Genomic DNA, 19,997 nt, shown 5'->3' on the forward strand with positions numbered 1-19,997 from the left:
TCATTTCACCATTGCTAAAGGCATGGTCTTGGTTGCTAGGGTCAATTGTGTTGAGATGTTTTCAACAGTAACTGCAGAATAATACCTCCAAAAACATCCCCACCAAGTTTCAACCCATTCACCATGCATTTTAAGTTATAAGTTTTTTAGAAAAATTAAATAGTTTTTAGATCTAATTTGCATATCGCTGAACTGATCATCACATTATGAATACAGCTACATCTACACATCCCCAGATGCATCCCCATTAAATTTCAGCCCAATCTGCTCATTAGTTTTTGAACTATATATTTTTGATAAAAAAGACACATTCTAGACCTAATTTGCATATCACAGATGGGATCATCACATCCTAAATAATTCTTAATCTAAACTCCACTAAGAATATCTCCCAATCTGCTCAATAAATTTGGAATTATAGATTTTTGACCAAAAAGACATACCATATTTAGCATATCTCTGATGGGATCATTTAGTCATGTAGAATTCTTAATCTAAACACCTCTAAAAACGTTCCAACCAAATTTCAGACCAATCTGCCAAGTAGTTGTTGAGTTTAAATTTTTGACCAAAAGTCACATTTTTTTAACCCAAATTACACATCGGTGGTGAGATAATTTTGACTTGAACAATTTCCCAACTAGTTTTTGACTGGTTTTTGACTTTAAGTTGTTTACACACACACACACACACACACACACACACACACACACACACACACACACACACACACTCAAACACATTTTGCCATGCCTATAGCACTATTAAAAAACAAGCAAAAACAATTTTATAATTAAAACCAATTTGCAAATAAAAATGAAAGTAAAAATGAATATGACATGAAAATCAATTTGGAAATTAAAGTGAAAAATAATTTCAAATGAAAATCGAATTGCAAATGAAAATGAAAGTGAAAACGAATTTGAAATGAAAATCAATTTGGATATGAAAGTAAAAGTAAAAACGAATTTGAAAAGACAATCGATTTTCAAATTCGTTTTCACTTTCATTTTCATTTCCAAAACGATTTTCATTTTAAATTCATTTTCACTTTCACTTGCAAATTGATGAAAATGGAAGTAAAAACGAATTTGAAATGAAAATCAATTTGCAAATGAAAGTAAAAACGAATTTGAAATAAAAAACAATTAGCAAATGAAAATGGAAGTGAAAATGAATTTCAAATGAAAATCAATTTGCAAGTGAAAGTGAAAATGAATTTGAAATGGAAATAGATTTGCAAATGTAAATTGAAGTGAAAACGAATTTGCATATGAAAATGGAATTAAAAACAAATTTGAAATGAAAATCAATTTGCAAATGAAAGTGAAAATGAATTTGAAATGGAAATAGACTTGCAAATGAAATTGGAAGTGAAAACGAATTTGAAATGAAAATCAATTTGCAAATGAAAATGGAAGTGAAAACAAATTTGAAATGAAAATCAATTTGTAAATGAAAATAGAAGTAACAACGAATTTGAAATGAAAATCAATTTGCAAATGAAAGTAAAAACGAATTTGAAATAAAAAACAATTAGCAAATGAAAATGGAAGTGAAAATGAATTTCAAATGAAAATCAATTTGCAAGTGAAAGTGAAAATGAATTTGAAATGGAAATAGATTTGCAAATGTAAATTGAAGTGAAAACGAATTTGCATATGAAAATGGAATTAAAAACAAATTTGAAATGAAAATCAATTTGCAAATGAAAGTGAAAATGAATTTGAAATGGAAATAGACTTGCAAATGAAATTGGAAGTGAAAACGAATTTGAAATGAAAATCAATTTGCAAATGAAAATGGAAGTGAAAACAAATTTGAAATGAAAATCAATTTGTAAATGAAAATAGAAGTAACAACGAATTTGAAATGAAAATCAATTTGCAAATGAAAGTGAAAATGAATTTGAAATAAAAATCGATTTGCAAATGAAATAGAAAGTGAAAACGAATTTGAAATGAAAATCAATTTCCAAATGAAAATGGAAGTGAAAACGAATTTGAAATGAAAATCAATTTGCAAATGAAAATGGAAGTAAAAACGAATTTGAAATGAAAATCAATTTGTACATGAAAATGGAAGTAAAAACGAATTTGAAATGAAAATCAATTTGCAAATGAAAGTCAAAAAGAATTTGAAATGAAAATCGATTTGAAAATGAAAAAGAAATTGAAAACGAATTTGAAATGAAAATCAATTGGAAATGAAAATGAAAATGGAAATAAAAATGATTTTGAAATGAAAATCAATTTGGTAATTAAAGTGAAAATTAATTTCAAATGAAAATCGATTTGCAAATGAAAATGAAAGTTAAAACGAATTTGAAATGAAAATCAAATTGGAAATGAAAGTGAAAATGAATTTTAAATGAAAATCGATTTCCAATGAAAATGGAAGTGGAAACGAATTCAAAATGAAAATCGATTTGCAAATGAAAATGGAAGTGAAAACGAATATGAAATGAAAATGGAAGTAGTTCAGTTGTGCTAATAAAATATCCTTGAGATTTACCATCATCATATAGCGTTTGCTATGGATGTGGTATTGTTGCCAGGTATATTGTATATTTGCATACATTTTTTTATATTTATTCATTTGTATATTAGTCCATGTTATCTTTGCAAAATATTTGATCATTTGGCCATTGCTATGGGTGTGGTTTTGTTGCTAGGTACATTTACATTCCAAGTTTTGAATGTTTACTCACTTGTCTATTAATCCCTGTTGTTATCTTTGCAATATATGCGATTATTTGGCTGTTGCTATGGGCGTGGTCATGGTTGCTAGGGATATTTGCATACATTTTTTGAATGTTTACTCACTTGCCTATCAGATGATGTTGTTCTTTTAGAAAAATATACTTGTATTTGGTTGTTGCTAAGGACATAAAATCTGCATAATAACACTAAGAAACATCTCAACAAGTTTCAGTCTCATTGACCAAGTACTTATTATGCAGATTTTCTTCAAAACATTTTGACAAAATTGGCCCTATCAACCATTACCATTCAAAAAAATATATGTAAATTTCCCTAGCAATAAGACCACGCCCATAGCAACAACCAAACGATCACATATTATTATGAAGGTAACAACAGGGATTAATAGAAAACATCGTCGCAAACCACGACCTGTTTTACGGCAATGTTCTTAACGAGCCTCCCACTGGCCATGGATGCATTCATATACCATATCCGTATTTATGGCATAGCTAATTTATCCGTTTTGTACATAAACACTACAACCAATCAGATTGCCCCTTGCATACCACGTGATATACAATGCCTTGGCATGATTTAGTACGTACACTGAAAACTTACTTGGCCAAGTTGAGTGCTTGTTGCTGAAATTTTATTTTTGCCATCCTACAAACAAGATTAGATTGATACATGTATGAACATAAAATAATGATCTATAAATCTTGCCTCGAAGTGTCAAGCAGGGTTTGTGAGCAATTTGTTGTATCATCAGACCGGGCGTCCGATACAATTGTGAGTTTGTAGCAAGTACCGAAGTAGGTTACAACATGGATTATCTCAATATTAGAGCCATGGTTACAACAAGCCAATATTGGCTGATTCAAGCGAGTTCACTCCAGATAAACTTGCATTCCATTCACAACCTGTAGTTATTGAAGTGTTGTTTACCATACTCTTGATTTTACAAGGAATGAACCTGGGCTGAACTGGCCTTTCAGCACAGTGTCTTCAGGCGCACAAGTTAAGAACGCCGCGATGACTGCATTCATCACCCGTACTCTGTACAGTACCCACCTATCAGCCCTTAATGTAAATGTTCAACAAATCTTTCCTCGTTCTTACTTTACACTCTTTAACCCCATCAAATAGTGGTTATCCCAGTAGATTTAAATGAGACTAGTAACTTTTACTCATTTTTTTTAATCGTCCATTCACATTCACTCATTGCATGCATCTGTACAACGTTTGCTGTTCACACTAGCTAGCTGTGTTGGATTCACTTGATCATCGTCGCCCGGGCGCTACCCACAGCCTCTTTTACTGTAGCGTCAAAAATTCACAGTGTGAAAGTCCATCATTTCTGTTGTACTCCCCAACAGGACTTCTTTTGGGAAAGTTGTATGTGTGAGTACTCTGTAGTTTTTCTGCTTTGCCGCAAACACAGCAGTTGCCATAATTCACCATAACATGAGGCCATTTTTGTTATCTGAAGCGCATTCTTTGAGAGACGGACTTTGATTGGTCAGATTATCATGATGTCATGAATATGTATTACGTACACATGAGATACGGCTTTGACAGCCGTAAGATGCCAGCGATTTATTTCGAAATGTAGTGGTAGAAATAATAACTCTGGTTTGCAAGAATGATAGAAAATTTAATAAACATTCAAAAAATGTATGTAAATTTACCTAGCAACAAGACCAAGCCCATAGGAACAGCCAAATAATTGCATATATTGCAAAGATAACAGGAATTGAAAGACGAATGAATAAACATTCCAAAATTGTATGCAAATGTACCTAGCAACAAGGCCACACCCATAGCAACAGCCAGATGATCACATATATTGTGAAGATTACTAGACAAATGAATAAACATTAAAAAATGTATGCAAATGTGCCTAGCAAAAAGACCACGCCCATAGCAACAGCCAAATTAACACATATATTGCAAAGATAATATCAGAAATTCATACACAAGTGAACAAAAACATTAAAAAAATGTATGCAAATATATCTAGCAACATGACAACGCCCATAGCAATTGCCAAATGATCACGTATATCGCAAAGATAGCAACATGGTTGGATAGGCAACTGGATAGTCATTCAGCAAATGAACACCTATTGTTAACATGGACGAGCATATGGATAAACATTTTTAAAAACTGCACAGTTGTGCTACAACACCATTGGTGGTATTCTTGAGTTCAAGGTTTTGACCAAAAATGAAAATTTTTGACAAATATAACACTTGTAATGTGTTATCATTTTGCTTTGAATACTTTCCCAACTAGACACCACAAGCCATGTGCTCACAAAATACCAAGGCAATCGTTCTGGTGGTTTTTGAGTTGCAGTCGTCCACACTTTTACATACACACAGAGAGACAGACGGATAGACACTGTACCATACCTATAGCACTATTGAACCCTATTAGTTCAGTTGTGCTAAAGACACATTTTTAGACCTAATCACTGATTGGATCATCATGTTATGAACGATTCTTAATCCAAACACCACAAAGAACATTCCTATCAAATTTCAACCCAATCTGCTCAATAAATTTGGAATGACATAGTTTTGACCAAAAAGTCACACAAGGGGGAGGTTATGTTTGTGTGTGTGTGTGTGTTTATGTCCGTTTGTCTGTGAACACAATATCTCAACCAGAGATGAACTGAAAATGCCCCTGTATGAGGGGAAATGTTGTTAAAGTGCTTACTGAGACTTTGAAATGTCTTTATGTACTGTCGTACCTTTGTGTAATCAATATCTGTAGCAAATTCACTTGAAATCAGTACAGTCCTGGCTATATATCTCTTATTGCAAAAGTTCAACAAATATGAAAATTAGCAATTGAATTGATACCACCATACCTTTGCTTGGTCAATATCTTTAGCAAGTTTCATCAAATTTGGTGCAGTCTTTCTGGGAATAGGCCCTAATTGCTAAAAGTTTGTTAATTATACAAACAACAATCAATGAACACCACTAAATTTCATTGAGAACTTTCATATCTCTGTATGATCAATATTTGTAGCAAGTTTCATCAAACTTCATGCTGTTTTTCATGGTCTCGGCCCTAATTGCCAAAGTTTGTTAATTATGCAAATGAGCAATTAATTGACAGCACTAAATTTCATTAAGAGCTATATCTCTGTATGATCAATATCTGTTGCAAGTTTCATCAAATTTGGTGCTGTCTTTCTTGGTATAGGCCATAATTGCCAAAGTTCATTAATTATGGAAGTGAGTAATTAATTGACAGCACTTAATTTCTGTAAGAAGTATCATACAGGGCCAGTCGGGAAAGTGTACAAGTCGCCTTTGTTTACTAGTTTGATATTTCTTTCAAGTCCAATGTCTGCCCCAAGATGGGTGCCTACTAAATGGTATGAATTCACTGTGTGTAGCAACATTGAAAAACATTACAATGAAACAAGCCGAGACATATAAACCAGATTTAAACTGAATGCCTCCCGGGCTTAATTACTGAATATCGTTCATTATTCGAAATACTCATTAAAGGTAAAAGTTGTAGCAACAAACTTCATAGGACAAGTGCGTATTATTATGGTTGATATATGTATCATATTATACGAAATTTGAAGCTTGCATTAATTATGCAAATTTTTCATTAAAACTGTAAGCTATATCAAAAGTTTTATAGGACATATCTGCTTTGTTATGGTTAACATATGTACTAAATTGTATTGAAATTGAAGTATGCAGTCTTAAGATATAGCCTAATTACCGAAAATCATTAATTTTGCAAATTATTCATTAACACTGTAAGGTACATCAACTAACATTTTACTTTATAGGACACACACAATTTGTTATGGTTAATGTATGTGTACTGAATTGTATTGAAATTGAAGTATGCAGTTGTAAGATATAGCCTAATTACCTAAAATCATTAATTATGCAATTTTTTCATTAAAACTGTAAGCTATATCAAAAATGTTATAGGGCATATCCGCTTTGTTATGGTTAACATATGTACTAAATTGTATTGAAATTGAAGTATGCAGTTTTAAGATATAGCTTAATTACCGAAAATCATTAATTATGCAAATTATTCATTAACATTATAGGGTACATCAACTAACTTTATAGGACATACACAATGTGTTATGGTTAATGTATGTACTGATTTATATTGAAATTGAAGTATGCAGTCGTAAGATATAGCCTAATTACCAAGAATCATTAATTATGCAAATTATTCATTAACACTGAAAGGTACATCAACAAGCTTTACAGGACATATGCGATTGTTATGGTTAACGTGTGTACTGAATTATATTGAAAATGAAGTATGTATTCTTAAGATATAGCCTAAATACCGAAAATCATTAATTATGCAAATTAATCATTAACACTGTAAGGTACATCAGGTCTAGCCATTACCCTAAAGATGATATATTCCAAATTTCATTACAATTGAGTCAGCCGATTTTTAGAAAATGATGACACAGACACACAGACAGACAGACAGACAGACAGAGAGACAGACATTCCCCTTTTAAAAACGAATTTGAATGTTTAGCATGTCTTTCCCATATGTTCGAAAATGAAAAATCAATATTTGTGTGTACAAAAAACATGTATGAATAATGTAATAAAGTAGTTGACTCCCTCACTGGATCTACACTCTTACACACATGGTGTCATTTCCTCCAAGTCCAAATTCTGCCCCAAAATCAAATACACATGACATTACAAAGTATGACAAGGATACCCCTGCCTGTTAGACTAAACATGATAACTATAAATTGGCATTATGACGACCCGATTTGTTCACTTCAAAATCCACAGCCATATCCCTGTATGATCTAGATCTGTGGTAAGTTTCATCAAATTTGATAAAGACATTCTGGATGCATAACCTGCGTTACTAACATTCATTAATTATGCAAATTAGCTCTTAATTAACTTGACGTCTTTTAGTGCTTTTATAGCTTCGTTTGATCCATAGATGAAGCAAGTTTTGTTGAATTTGGTGCAGCCGTTAATATGCATATATAGACCCATTTTTTTTTATAATCATTAATTATGCAAATTATCATCAATTATGCAAGTCACTCCCACCAAAAACTAATCAGCACTAAGTTACAGCCTGACAATGCCACATAGTAAATTGTAGAACATTTGCTTCTGTACTTTTTGAGTTGAACAAAATTTCTGCACAGACACACGGACACACAGACAGAGAGACAGACAAACATCACCACAATATTACTTCCCATATGGGAGTTAAAACCCGCTGCATCGATTCTAATGACACTTGTTGCACATTTCTATATGGTAATGAAAAGAACTGATTAGATTTTGATAAACATCCAAAGAACATGATTTCCAGCGTTTTTTTGACTTTAAGTTGTTTACACATACACACACAGACAGACAGACAGACAGACAGACAGACAGACAGACACTTTTGGCATGCATGTAGCACTACTGAACCTTATAAGTTCAGTTTAGTTTAGTTGTGCTACAAACAATGAAAATAATTTCCAAGTCAAATTTACCATTTCCAGGTATATATTGAAGCATACTACATGTATTCATACCATACACAATGAGTCAATATATCCAGATATTAAAAGTTTTTATTAACAGTCATGCAAAGTACTAGTCTGTAAGGTACGCCGTGATGGGGCGCCCTCAAACATCAGGCACAAGGCCGATGAGGGCGAAATGTCACGACGTATCTTACAGTCTAGCAAAGTACATTTTCAACACCTATTGACAATAGCTATCAATCTGTGTCCAATGTAACATAGCTATAAACTTACAGCAGTGCTGACAATTTTATTGGTCTACATCATACACACAATCTTAATCTTTTCAACATTTGATAATAACACCATTGACATTAAAATGTATAAAACACTTCAACACACTTGATATTTAGTGAAAGCAAAAACTGGACCTTCCCTCCACACCTGTTTACCTGAGTTTGATTTTCTGGACTGATTCTCCACTGGAATCATGTTACAAACAAATGGAATCCCATATGCAAAAGTTGAAAACAGCCACATCATGATTGAGATCAGGTTTATACTTCCTGAGATAGCTAGCTTCCTTTACACCAAGTTCACACTAATATTGGACAGGTCCAAAGGTGTGGACAGAAGCTTCAGTTTTGCTTTCACTAAATATCAACCATGTGTAGTGCCTCAAAAGTTTAACTGTGTACATGTATGTTTATAAAAGTAACCTACACAGATGAGATTGCATCAATATCCTGATTATAATTTATATGCAAACATTTTACATCAAATGTTGAAGAGTTCTATAAATGGAGTGAATAAAACCAGCCCCACGGTTCTCCCTTCTCTATCAGCCATTCTGTAACAATATTTCTTTTCTAAAGTCATGAATGTATGGAATGTGATAGCAATACAAGGTTTTACTGAAACTGATTACAAATTATTTTAATTTACAAATGACAACAAATTAAACTAAACTTAGTGAATGCAGTCTCTCAGTACAAACAACAATAATTTTGGATAGTGTATTTCTATTTACTGTGATCATGGTGATGTATTTCATCTCAGATTGTTTTATACTAACTTGACATGTCAAACAAAGCACTCAGTCTGTCATTTCATACATTATTAAATACTTTGGTGTAAGATAAATTGTCAAATTAAAATGTGGTTTGAAAGAATAACTGCTATCAGGTCAAGTACATACACTCTTTAATCAAAACATTATAAATACCCCGGTACTTTGGTGAAAAAAACAGTATCAATAGCATTGTTCACAACTGATATTAAAATTCATGGTTATTTTATGAAGAAGGTATTCTTTTTAGTATGTAGATCCACCAAGTAGTTTTGAAGTTTGAATTATTTACCAAAACTCAGAAATAACATGCATATTAATGATTGTATAACCATTTCATCAGCTATTCATCTATACCCAACAACTATCATCACCAAATTTCAGCTTTTTGACAAGAAATAACATTCTAGACTTTACTTGCATAACAACAAGTATTCATAAAACACACATCCCCCTCAAATAATTTACTATGAATGGTGACATGATTGTATAACCATTTCACACACACACACACACACACACACACACACACACACATTTCTTGATGACCAAAGCACTACTGAACCTCAGTTCAGTTGTGTAATAATAAAAATACTGTGCTGAGTAATGACTGGTGTGCAAACAGGTGATTTCAGATGTGCATTCTTAATCAATGTGCATGATGTAATGATATACTTTAGTACAACGGTTAGAACGACGGAGTTTTGCTGCAGAAAAGAAAGGAAATAGGGTTAGTCAGAGTGAATGACATTGGGGTAGGTGTGTGGTTGATCAGAGGGAGTCGTTTTAGTCAGGGTGGGCTTGTTTTATCAGAAGGAATTGATTTAGTCAGGGTGGGCATGATTGATCAATTTAGTCAGGGTGGGTATGGTTAATCAAAGGGAGTTGGTTTAGTCAGGGTGGGCATGATTGATCAATTTAGTCAGGGTGGGCATGATTGATCAATTTAGTCAGGGTGGGCATGATTGATCAATTTAGTCAGGGTGGGTGTGGTTGATCAATTTAGTCAGGGTGGGCATGATTGATCAATTTAGTCAGGGTGGGTATGGTTGATCAAAGGGAGTTGGTTTAATCAGGGTGGGCGTGGTTAATCAATTTAGTCAGGGCGGGCGTGGTTAATCAAAGGGAGTTGGTTTAGTCAGGGTGGGTATGGTTGATCAATTTAGTCAGGGTGGGCATGATTGATCAATTTAGTCAGGGTGGGTGTGGTTGATCAATTTAGTCAGGGTGGGTATGGTTATTCAAAGGGAGTTGGTTTAGTCAGGGTGGGCATGATTGACCAATTTAGTCAGGGTGGGCATGATTGATCAATTTAGTCAGGGTGGGTATGGTTAATCAAAGGGAGTTGGTTTAGTCAGGGTGGGCATGATTGATCAATTTAGTCAGGGTGGGCATGATTGATCAATTTAGTCAGGGTGGGCATGATTGATCAATTTAGTCAGGGTGGGTGTGGTTGATCAATTTAGTCAGGGTGGGCATGATTGATCAATTTAGTCAGGGTGGGTATGGTTGATCAAAGGGAGTTGGTTTAATCAGGGTGGGCGTGGTTAATCAATTTAGTCAGGGCGGGCGTGGTTAATCAAAGGGAGTTGGTTTAGTCAGGGTGGGTATGGTTGATCAATTTAGTCAGGGTGGGCATGATTGATCAATTTAGTCAGGGTGGGTGTGGTTGATCAATTTAGTCAGGGTGGGTATGGTTATTCAAAGGGAGTTGGTTTAGTCAGGGTGGGCATGATTGACCAATTTAGTCAGGGTGGGCATGATTGATCAATTTAGTCAGGGTGGGTATGGTTAATCAATGGGAGTTGGTTTAGTCAGGGTGGGCATGATTGATCAATTTAGTCAGGGTGGGTGTGGTTGATTAGAGGGAGTTGGTTTAGTCAGGGTGGGCATGATTGATCAATTTAGTCAGGGTGGGCATGATTGATCAATTTAGTCAGGGTGGGTGTGGTTGATCAAAGGGAGTTGGTTTAGTCAGGGTGGGCATGGTTGACCAATTTAGTCAGGGTGGGTATGGTTGATCAATTTAGACAGGGTGGGTATGGTTGATCAAAGGGAGTTGGTTTAGTCAGGGTGGGCATGATTGATCAATTTAGTCACGGTGGGCATGATTGATCAATTTAGTCAGGGTGGGCATGATTGATCAATTTAGTCAGGGTGGGTATGGTTGATCAAAGGGAGTTGGTTTAGTCAGGGTGGGCATGATTGATCAATTTAGTCAGGGTGGGCATGATTGATCAATTTAGTCAGGGTGGGCATGATTGATCAATTTAGTCAGGGTGGATGTGGTTGATCAAAGGGAGTTGGTTTAGTCAGGGTGGGCATGGTTGATCAATTTAGTCAGGGTGGGTGTGGTTGATCAAAGGGAGTTGGTTTAGTCAGGGTGGGCGTGGTTAATCAATTTAGTCAGGGTGGGTTGGTGTGGTTGATCAGAGGGAGTCGTTTTAGTCAGGATGGGTGTGGTTGATTAGAGGGAGTCGGTTTAGTCAGGGTGGGTATGGTTGATTGGAGGGAGTTGGTTGAGTCACGGTGGGCATGGTTGATCAGAAAGAGTCAATTTAGTCATGGTGGGCATGGTTGTTCAGAGGGAGTAGTTTATTCATGGTGGGCGTGGTTGATCAGATCATGGTTTAGTCTATACCTTGTATATATGAATGATCGCAACACATCTTTTGTGTTTTTATTGTTTTGAATAGACATTATTTAAACAGTTTTTTTTTTAAAGCGAAAAGTATATGCTGCTTCATTATCAAACTGACAAATTTATTAAGAAATGAAAGTGTGAACTTGCTATTATTGCAATATATTTACATAAATGAAAGGCTGTGACTGCAACTCAAATTCACACACATCAAATATTAGTAATAGTATCAACTTTAGCACCCACAAAATGTTTTTACTGATTTGAATTCTTTAAAATAAAGTGTTGATACTACGTCCGATCAGTAGTTTTGTGATCCATTTTTACTTTTAGTGAAATTTGACATCAAAAGATGACCACAGGCAATGCTATCAATATCCAGCAACAGAGCCATGTGAAAAGCCAATATGGCGGCCAAGTTATTGTGACTTTTACATTTCTCCCATGTTAAAAGTATGGTACTCCCCATACTCTCACTCCTCATGAGATTTTGTACTTGCTCGTAAACAATGCAATATATGTGTAAATCAAACTTTTAGCAGACAGTAACTATTTTGTCCTTCGATGGAGTTTTTGTCATGGATAACTCACCTTGATTATAGATTTACTACGTAAAGTTGTAGTGATAATTGATTAAGCTCCGTTTCCTGACTGTGAACAGCATTCCACATATTACACGGCATTACAAAATATCATAATGTGGAATTTTTCATATTACACGGCATTACAAAACATCATTCCACATATTACACGGCATTACAAAACATCATTCCACATATTACACGGCATTACAAAACATCATAATGTGTAAACTCATATTCCTCTTTGATTCCATGTTGATTCAGTCCGAACACAACAACAAACTTAAGGCCAAGTTAGTGGTTGGTTAGTGGTCAGTTTATACAGTGTGAATATTAATGATCGGACCGATTAGCGATTAGCATGGTCAGTATTCAGAGTAGACAGTGGTCGGTTTTTCAAGGGTCTCTTATAATTTATTTCTATGGGCAATTTTCAGGAACTGGTCAATATTCAAATGAAGTCGGTTTACAAAGGGGTAAATTTTCACAGGTTTTACTGTATTTGGTGAAACCTATCATTTATGCATGATTGTTCAAATTGGGTGCAGTATGTATGACATATCATTTATGTATGTTCACATTGGCTGCAGTATGTATGACATATCATTTATGCATGTTCACATTGGGTGCAGTATGTTTGACATATCATTTATGTATGTTCACATTGGCTGCAGTATGTTTGACATATCATTTATGCATGTTCACATTGGCTGCAGTATGTTTGACATATCATTTATGTATGTTCACATTGGCTAATGACTAGCACTGTATCCACAATGGTAAACCTTACAGTCAAACAGTAAAATGATAACACATACCATAGTCTAGTTCTTGTTGTCTTCGTTTCTTATTTTGCATATACAGCAACTCTTCTTGTAATCTTTGATTCTCTAATTCCAGCATCATGATTTGGGGATCCACACCATTATCTGATATAAAATGAAAGCACAGTGTAAAAACTTTATTAATTATGAGATTTATACACTAGTCCCTGAAATACATGAAATAAAAAATAAACCATTCAAATAAAATATCTCAAGACTGGAAACACAGGAACCTGGAATCTGGAATCCAGAATCCAGAATCTGGAATCTGGAATCTGGAATCCAGAATCTGTAACTGTAATGCATTTTGAAAAAAATGTATCATTTTTGTCTTCATTAGCTCTTGCGTGTTCCCACAACAGCGGTAATTCTTGAAGAGGCTAAGTTTAATGCTATTATAAGGCTGCTTGCACAAAAACTTGTTGGGGTGGGGGGAGATTTTTTGTAAAACCCTAATTTTTTTCAAGTACTGCCCCTGCCATATTCCAAAATTTTTCAAGTACCCCCCTGCCAAAGCTCCAAAAATTTCAAGTAACCCCCCCCCCCCCCCACCCAAATAAATTTTCAAGTACCCCCCACCCGAATAAATCTTTTTTGGAATACTATTCCTGTGCGTTAACATTCCATACCAAGTACAAAACTGTACATAATACACTTAATACCAACTTTGTCCATTATATAATATTATATAATCAATTTGTATATTGTGTGTGTATATATATATACACAAACACCAGTTAAAGGCCTGTATTTCAATCCCGGGTCACCGCATTAGGGACTACTCCACCCAGTACACAGCGTCTTATCTGAGCGGATTAACACTCACGTCACCGTGTCCACATATCAATGACAACGATCAAACATTTACTAATCCTGTTATGACAGACACTGTTTCTGCCTGAACCAAAATCATTTATAGTAACAACGGACATCGGAATCATTTCACTGCGTTGCTAGTCGTTGTGATACTCGAACTGTATTATGTACAGGCTCGCAACGAAACGGCCATATACACATTGAGCTTGAAAGTTTGGCCGACACAGTATACAGCGACTGTGCAGTGTGCGTATTAAACTTGTACAACTACTGTCCATGGAAAATGTAAAGCAGCTTTGCAATTTAGGTAGATATTTAAAACAAGCAGGCATCCTACGTTCTGTGCATATATTAACGTAATTTGTATTAGTACATTCTCCACCACGTCTTCTTTGTGACGTTTTTTGTTTTTCTAGTTCTGTAACTGATGAGCAGAAATTGCTCAAAGTAAATAAAGAATTGAATATACCATAGACAATGGATGGCAGTTGTCTACTGCATATAACACTTTTGACTCGACAGAGGTGGTAATTTTGTTTCATTGTAATGTGTCATAATTATGTAACACATATAGTTTTATAAATAAAAGAATGAATTTCACGCAAAAGAACCTTTTGTATGTTTGTTCAAAGATCGGAATACAAATGTAGTGTTGACGTATCACACAACAATGCACTAGCGATGGCAAAGGAACTGTCTGAAGTAAATCGCTGTTTTGTTTATCGTTCATTGCAATGTCCCGAAAGGGTTGAACGGGCCAATTTTATAACTTTACCACTGTACAGTGAATCAAAATATGGAGCTTGGACGACAGCGTATGAATATAACGGGGTGTGCTGTACGCCGGGGATGTACGTACGTGGCAGGGTGGAGCCAAAGACAATTGCACTTACAGCTACACGACTTTTGCAATTGAAACTCATGATCCAAAAAATCTGTTTCGGCACCATTTTGAATAGTATTCTGCCTTCTTTCCTTGTATATTTTTGTCCAGACGCGTTACATTATTTTCTGTTGATGCAGCATGTACTATGTGTATCATAACACGGAAAGTCGGGTTGACGTCATGCTCAGTTTAGATTGAGATGATCGGCATACTGCCACTTCCAACGACATGGTGAAAAAGAATGCTTTGTTACATGTAATCAATTCAAAATAATACGCAGATAATGGGCGAAAAAAAACCCCAAATTTACTTCTTTAAAAAAAGATTTACAGGTTCGTTATTATTTCGGGGGAGTTTGAATTTATTGTGTGATTTGGCACGCTCGGTATGTGCAACAGGGTGTACCGATTTTCAGCCTTCAATGCAAATGCCAAAACCACGTAAAATAGGATGTCATTATTTCCGGGTTTACACATGAGGTAAAAGAAGGGTTTCGATTCCACCAAAAAGTATTACAAGAGAAATCGGCTAAAATATGGGCAATAATGTCATATGTGTTTATAAAAAAGATCGCTTGCTAAGAAAACACTTGAGCTATAGATCAACCCGGTACCCGACTACGTGAAGGTCATCAATCCACGCTACTTACATAGGAAGCAGCAACTAATGCAGGCTGATGATGTTGCCATCAGTCATAGGGAAGTGATGCCTAAATGCGTCACTTCGCAGGTACGGTCTCTTTATCCAAATTTACCCGGTGTGCCGTACAGAGGTCATAGCTGGGCGTAAGCTCGGTCTAACCGAACGGCTGAAAAGCCACAAACCAAACGGCCCTTTTCAGGGCCACCACATCCTCCAAAAAGAGTGTACCTTACCTAAACTATACGTTCATGTTTTGCGTATGTCGGTGTTGTCATTTGTTAGCAATTTTATTCGAATTTGAGATCAAAACACCTTTCTAATTGGTTTTCTACTGTATGTGTAAATGGTACTCCCATTACCAAAAAATAAAACCCAAACAGAAAGACAATCACACACACACACACACACACACACACACACACACACACACACACAAACAAACACAAAATAGTCACATTTCTACCACTGTATACTTTTGCCTTGTCGCCGGGCCGTACTTCTGATTTGATCATTACCGTTATGTTATTATGGTAGGCAGAGGTAAATAATCTAGCGAATTGATTATCGAGATACTACCAACCCCCAGGGAGTTACGCAAACGTTTACACAGTATTTGAGTGACAGCTGTTTGGACGCTTCTAACCTAACATTTCGCCACATTATACTAGTAGTGTTACAGTTGAATGTCATTTTAGTTGTATTTGCAAATATTGTGATGCACATGTTATCTAAAGAGAGTTTTATACTGTATTGTTCCAGTTCAGTTTCCTAAATGTGTGCTAAAAGAAATCAAATTGGTCTAAATAACACTGAAAAAACTCTTAATAAAATGCATTGCCATGTATCCTGTTCTTGTTTGGTGTAAATTAGTTCAATATAATGTCAAAAGAAAATAATTGTATGACTCAAAAATGACAGCCACATTTCATCTAACAGAATAGGAATCAAGTGATATATATTAGTGGTAATGATAATTAAGATGGCCCTATTATCATAGTAATTGTATATCTTAATGACCCTGGTAATACATTTACCTTGTAAGAGCCTGATTATTGGACTGGTTTTGACGTCAACATTTTTACTTGACACTAACCCTTTACTATACAGGTGTTTTAGTTGTGCACGGGGTTGGAAGTCATCTGGCGGTCTTTCACTAGCATCATCTCTTGTTAATGGTGTTGAGAATACATCCATATAGTGTCAAAGTTTATTTATTTATCTTTATATTTACAAGTAATAGTATATTCATGCAAAGTTGAAAAGTATGTGCAAAAAACTTATTTTACTTTTTCTCTGTTAACTCAGCTTGTGAGATATTGTCTTCTGTTTCACATGTAATAGACATTGCCAATATGCTAATTTTAGGAAATATTTAGAATGTGTTATTAAAAGTTTGTGTTGAAAATTATAGTCATATCTATAGGATGAAAAAATACCTTGCACAGAAGTTTTTGATACTTGTCAAGTATGTTTTAGTGCAGGTGCATCTTTTACATTTTGATGGCAGGCTGAGATGAACCTTTTCCAACTCTTTTTTTTTTTTTAACTTCCAAGAGCTGCAAATGTAAAATGTTGTCTGTCATATTTGTCTGTCATTTAATACTAGTAAGAATTTACATGAAACAAGTTACATATCATTGTGATAACCACAAACCAAAACACAGTCATGTCACAAAGAATATCTTCAGTACAGTTTAAAGGTAATTTCACACATTAAATGAACCAAATTTCAGTAGATAGTAGTGTACATGAAAGACATTGGTATTTTCAGACAAAAAACAATCTGTACCACTCAATTCGCCCATTCCAATTTATCATTACATTAACAGTTTATTAAAAGAAAATTAAAATTTGACTTTTTTGTTTTTCATTTTACTAACTTGTGAGCAACTGTTGTTTGTAGCCGCCGCCGCTGTTGTTGTTGTTGTTGTTGTTGTTGTTGTTGTTGTTGTTGTTGAAAAAAAGAAAACCAACATTTTAAAAGCTTATTTTCCCATGTTTGAAAAGTCATGATGTCAATTTATTTTCAGGTACCCCCCCCTACAACCCATAACATTTTTTTCAGGTATTCCCCCTCCCCACACACTATCCATATATTTTTAGGGTCCCTCCCTAAAATCTCTCCCCCCCCCCCCCCCCCCGAACAACTTTTTGTGAAAGCAGCCTAATGCTAATGCAACTCAACAAAATTACAGGAGTACAGTCCTGTATAGGAGTTTTCATTATTGACTACTGGTGTGTGTGTGGGGGGGGGGGGGGCTTTTGGCTTGGAAAATTCTATATATATTCTATATCAAAGGCACACATTCTTGTTAGTCTTTCTACTACATAAATGTTCTTGTTAGTCTTTCTACTACATAAATGTTAGTCTTTCTTCTACATACATGTTCTTGTTAGACTTTCTACTACATAAATGTTCTTGTTAGTCTTTCTACTACATAAATGTTCTTGTTAGACTTTCTACTACATAAATGTTAGTCTTTCTACTACATAAATGTTCTTGTTAGACTTTCTACTACATAAATGTTCTTGTTAGACTTTCTACTACATAAATGTTAGTCTTTCTACTACATAAATGTTCTTGTTAGTCTTTCTACTACATAAATGTTCTTGTTAGACTTTCTACTACATAAATGTTCTTGTTAGACTTTCTACTACATAAATGTTCTTGTTAGACTTTCTACTACATAAATGTTCTTGTTAGACTTTCTACTACATAAATGTTAGACTTTCTACTACATAAATGTTCTTGTTAGACTTTCTACTACATAAATGTTCTTGTTAGTCTTTCTACTACATAAATGTTCTTGTTAGACTTTCTACTACATAAATGTTCTTGTTAGACTTTCTACTACATAAATGTTAGTCTTTCTACTACATAAATGTTCTTGTTAGACTTTCTACTACATAAATGTTCTTGTTAGTCTTTCTACTACATAAATGTTCTTGTTAGACTTTCTACTACATAAATGTTAGTCTTTCTACTACATAAATGTTCTTGTTAGACTTTCTACTACATAAATGTTCTTGTTAGACTTTCTACTACATAAATGTTCTTGTTAGTCTTTCTACTACATAAATGTTCTTGTTAGTCTTTCTACTACATAAATGTTCTTGTTAGACTTTCTACTACATAAATGTTCTTGTTAGTCTTTCTACTACATAAATGTTCTTGTTAGACTTTCTACTACATAAATGTTCTTGTTAGTCTTTCTACTACATAAATGTTCTTGTTAGACTTTCTACTACATAAATGTTCTTGTTAGACTTTCTACTACATAAATGTTCTTGTTAGACTTTCTACTACATAAATGTTCTTGTTAGACTTTCTACTACATAAATGTTCTTGTTAGACTTTCTACTACATAAATGTTCTTGTTAGACTTTCTACTACATAAATGTTAGACTTTCTACTACATAAATGTTCTTGTTAGTCTTTCTACTACATAAATGTTCTTGTTAGACTTTCTACTACATAAATGTTCTTGTTAGTCTTTCTACTACATAAATGTTCTTGTTAGTCTTTCTACTACATAAATGTTCTTGTTAGACTTTCTACTACATAAATGTTCTTGTTAGTCTTTCTACTACATAAATGTTCTTGTTAGACTTTCTACTACATAAATGTTCTTGTTAGTCTTTCTACTACATAAATGTTCTTGTTAGTCTTTCTACTACATAAATGTTCTTGTTAGTCTTTCTACTACATAAATGTTCTTGTTAGTCTTTCTACTACATAAATGTTCTTGTTAGACTTTCTACTACATAAATGTTCTTGTTAGACTTTCTACTACATAAATGTTCTTGTTAGTCTTTCTACTACATAAATGTTCTTGTTAGTCTTTCTACTACATAAATGTTCTTGTTAGACTTTCTACTACATAAATGTTCTTGTTAGACTTTCTACTACATAAATGTTAGTCTTTCTACTACATAAATGTTCTTGTTAGTCTTTCTACTACATAAATGTTCTTGTTAGACTTTCTACTACATAAATGTTCTTGTTAGTCTTTCTACTACATAAATGTTCTTGTTAGACTTTCTACTACATAAATGTTCTTGTTAGACTTTCTACTACATAAATGTTCTTGTTAGACTTTCTACTACATAAATGTTCTTGTTAGACTTCCTACTACATAAATGTTCTTGTTAGACTTTCTACTACATAAATGTTCTTGTTAGACTTTCTACTACATAAATGTTCTTGTTAGTCTTTCTACTACATAAATGTTCTTGTTAGACTTTCTACTACATAAATGTTAGACTTTCTACTACATAAATGTTCTTGTTAGACTTTCTACTACATAAATGTTCTTGTTAGACT

The 19,997-nt window shown here is 34.2% G+C and overlaps 1 protein-coding gene across 6 annotated transcripts in view; it reads right to left on the reverse strand.

Moving 5' to 3' along the window:
• LOC144436074 (uncharacterized) overlaps nt 1–19,997 on the reverse strand; it is a 201,940-nt gene that overhangs the window by 147,492 nt on the left and 34,451 nt on the right. For all 6 annotated transcript variants that reach the window (XM_078124743.1, XM_078124744.1, XM_078124746.1 and 3 more), the window contains one exon: nt 13,324–13,434. In XM_078124743.1, the coding sequence (XP_077980869.1) occupies nt 13,324–13,434 (111 nt within the window). The remainder of the gene's footprint in view (nt 1–13,323; nt 13,435–19,997) is intronic.

This window comes from Glandiceps talaboti, chromosome 6 (assembly GCF_964340395.1).
Source record: "Glandiceps talaboti chromosome 6, keGlaTala1.1, whole genome shotgun sequence".
NCBI classification, from domain to species: domain Eukaryota; kingdom Metazoa; phylum Hemichordata; class Enteropneusta; family Spengelidae; genus Glandiceps; species Glandiceps talaboti.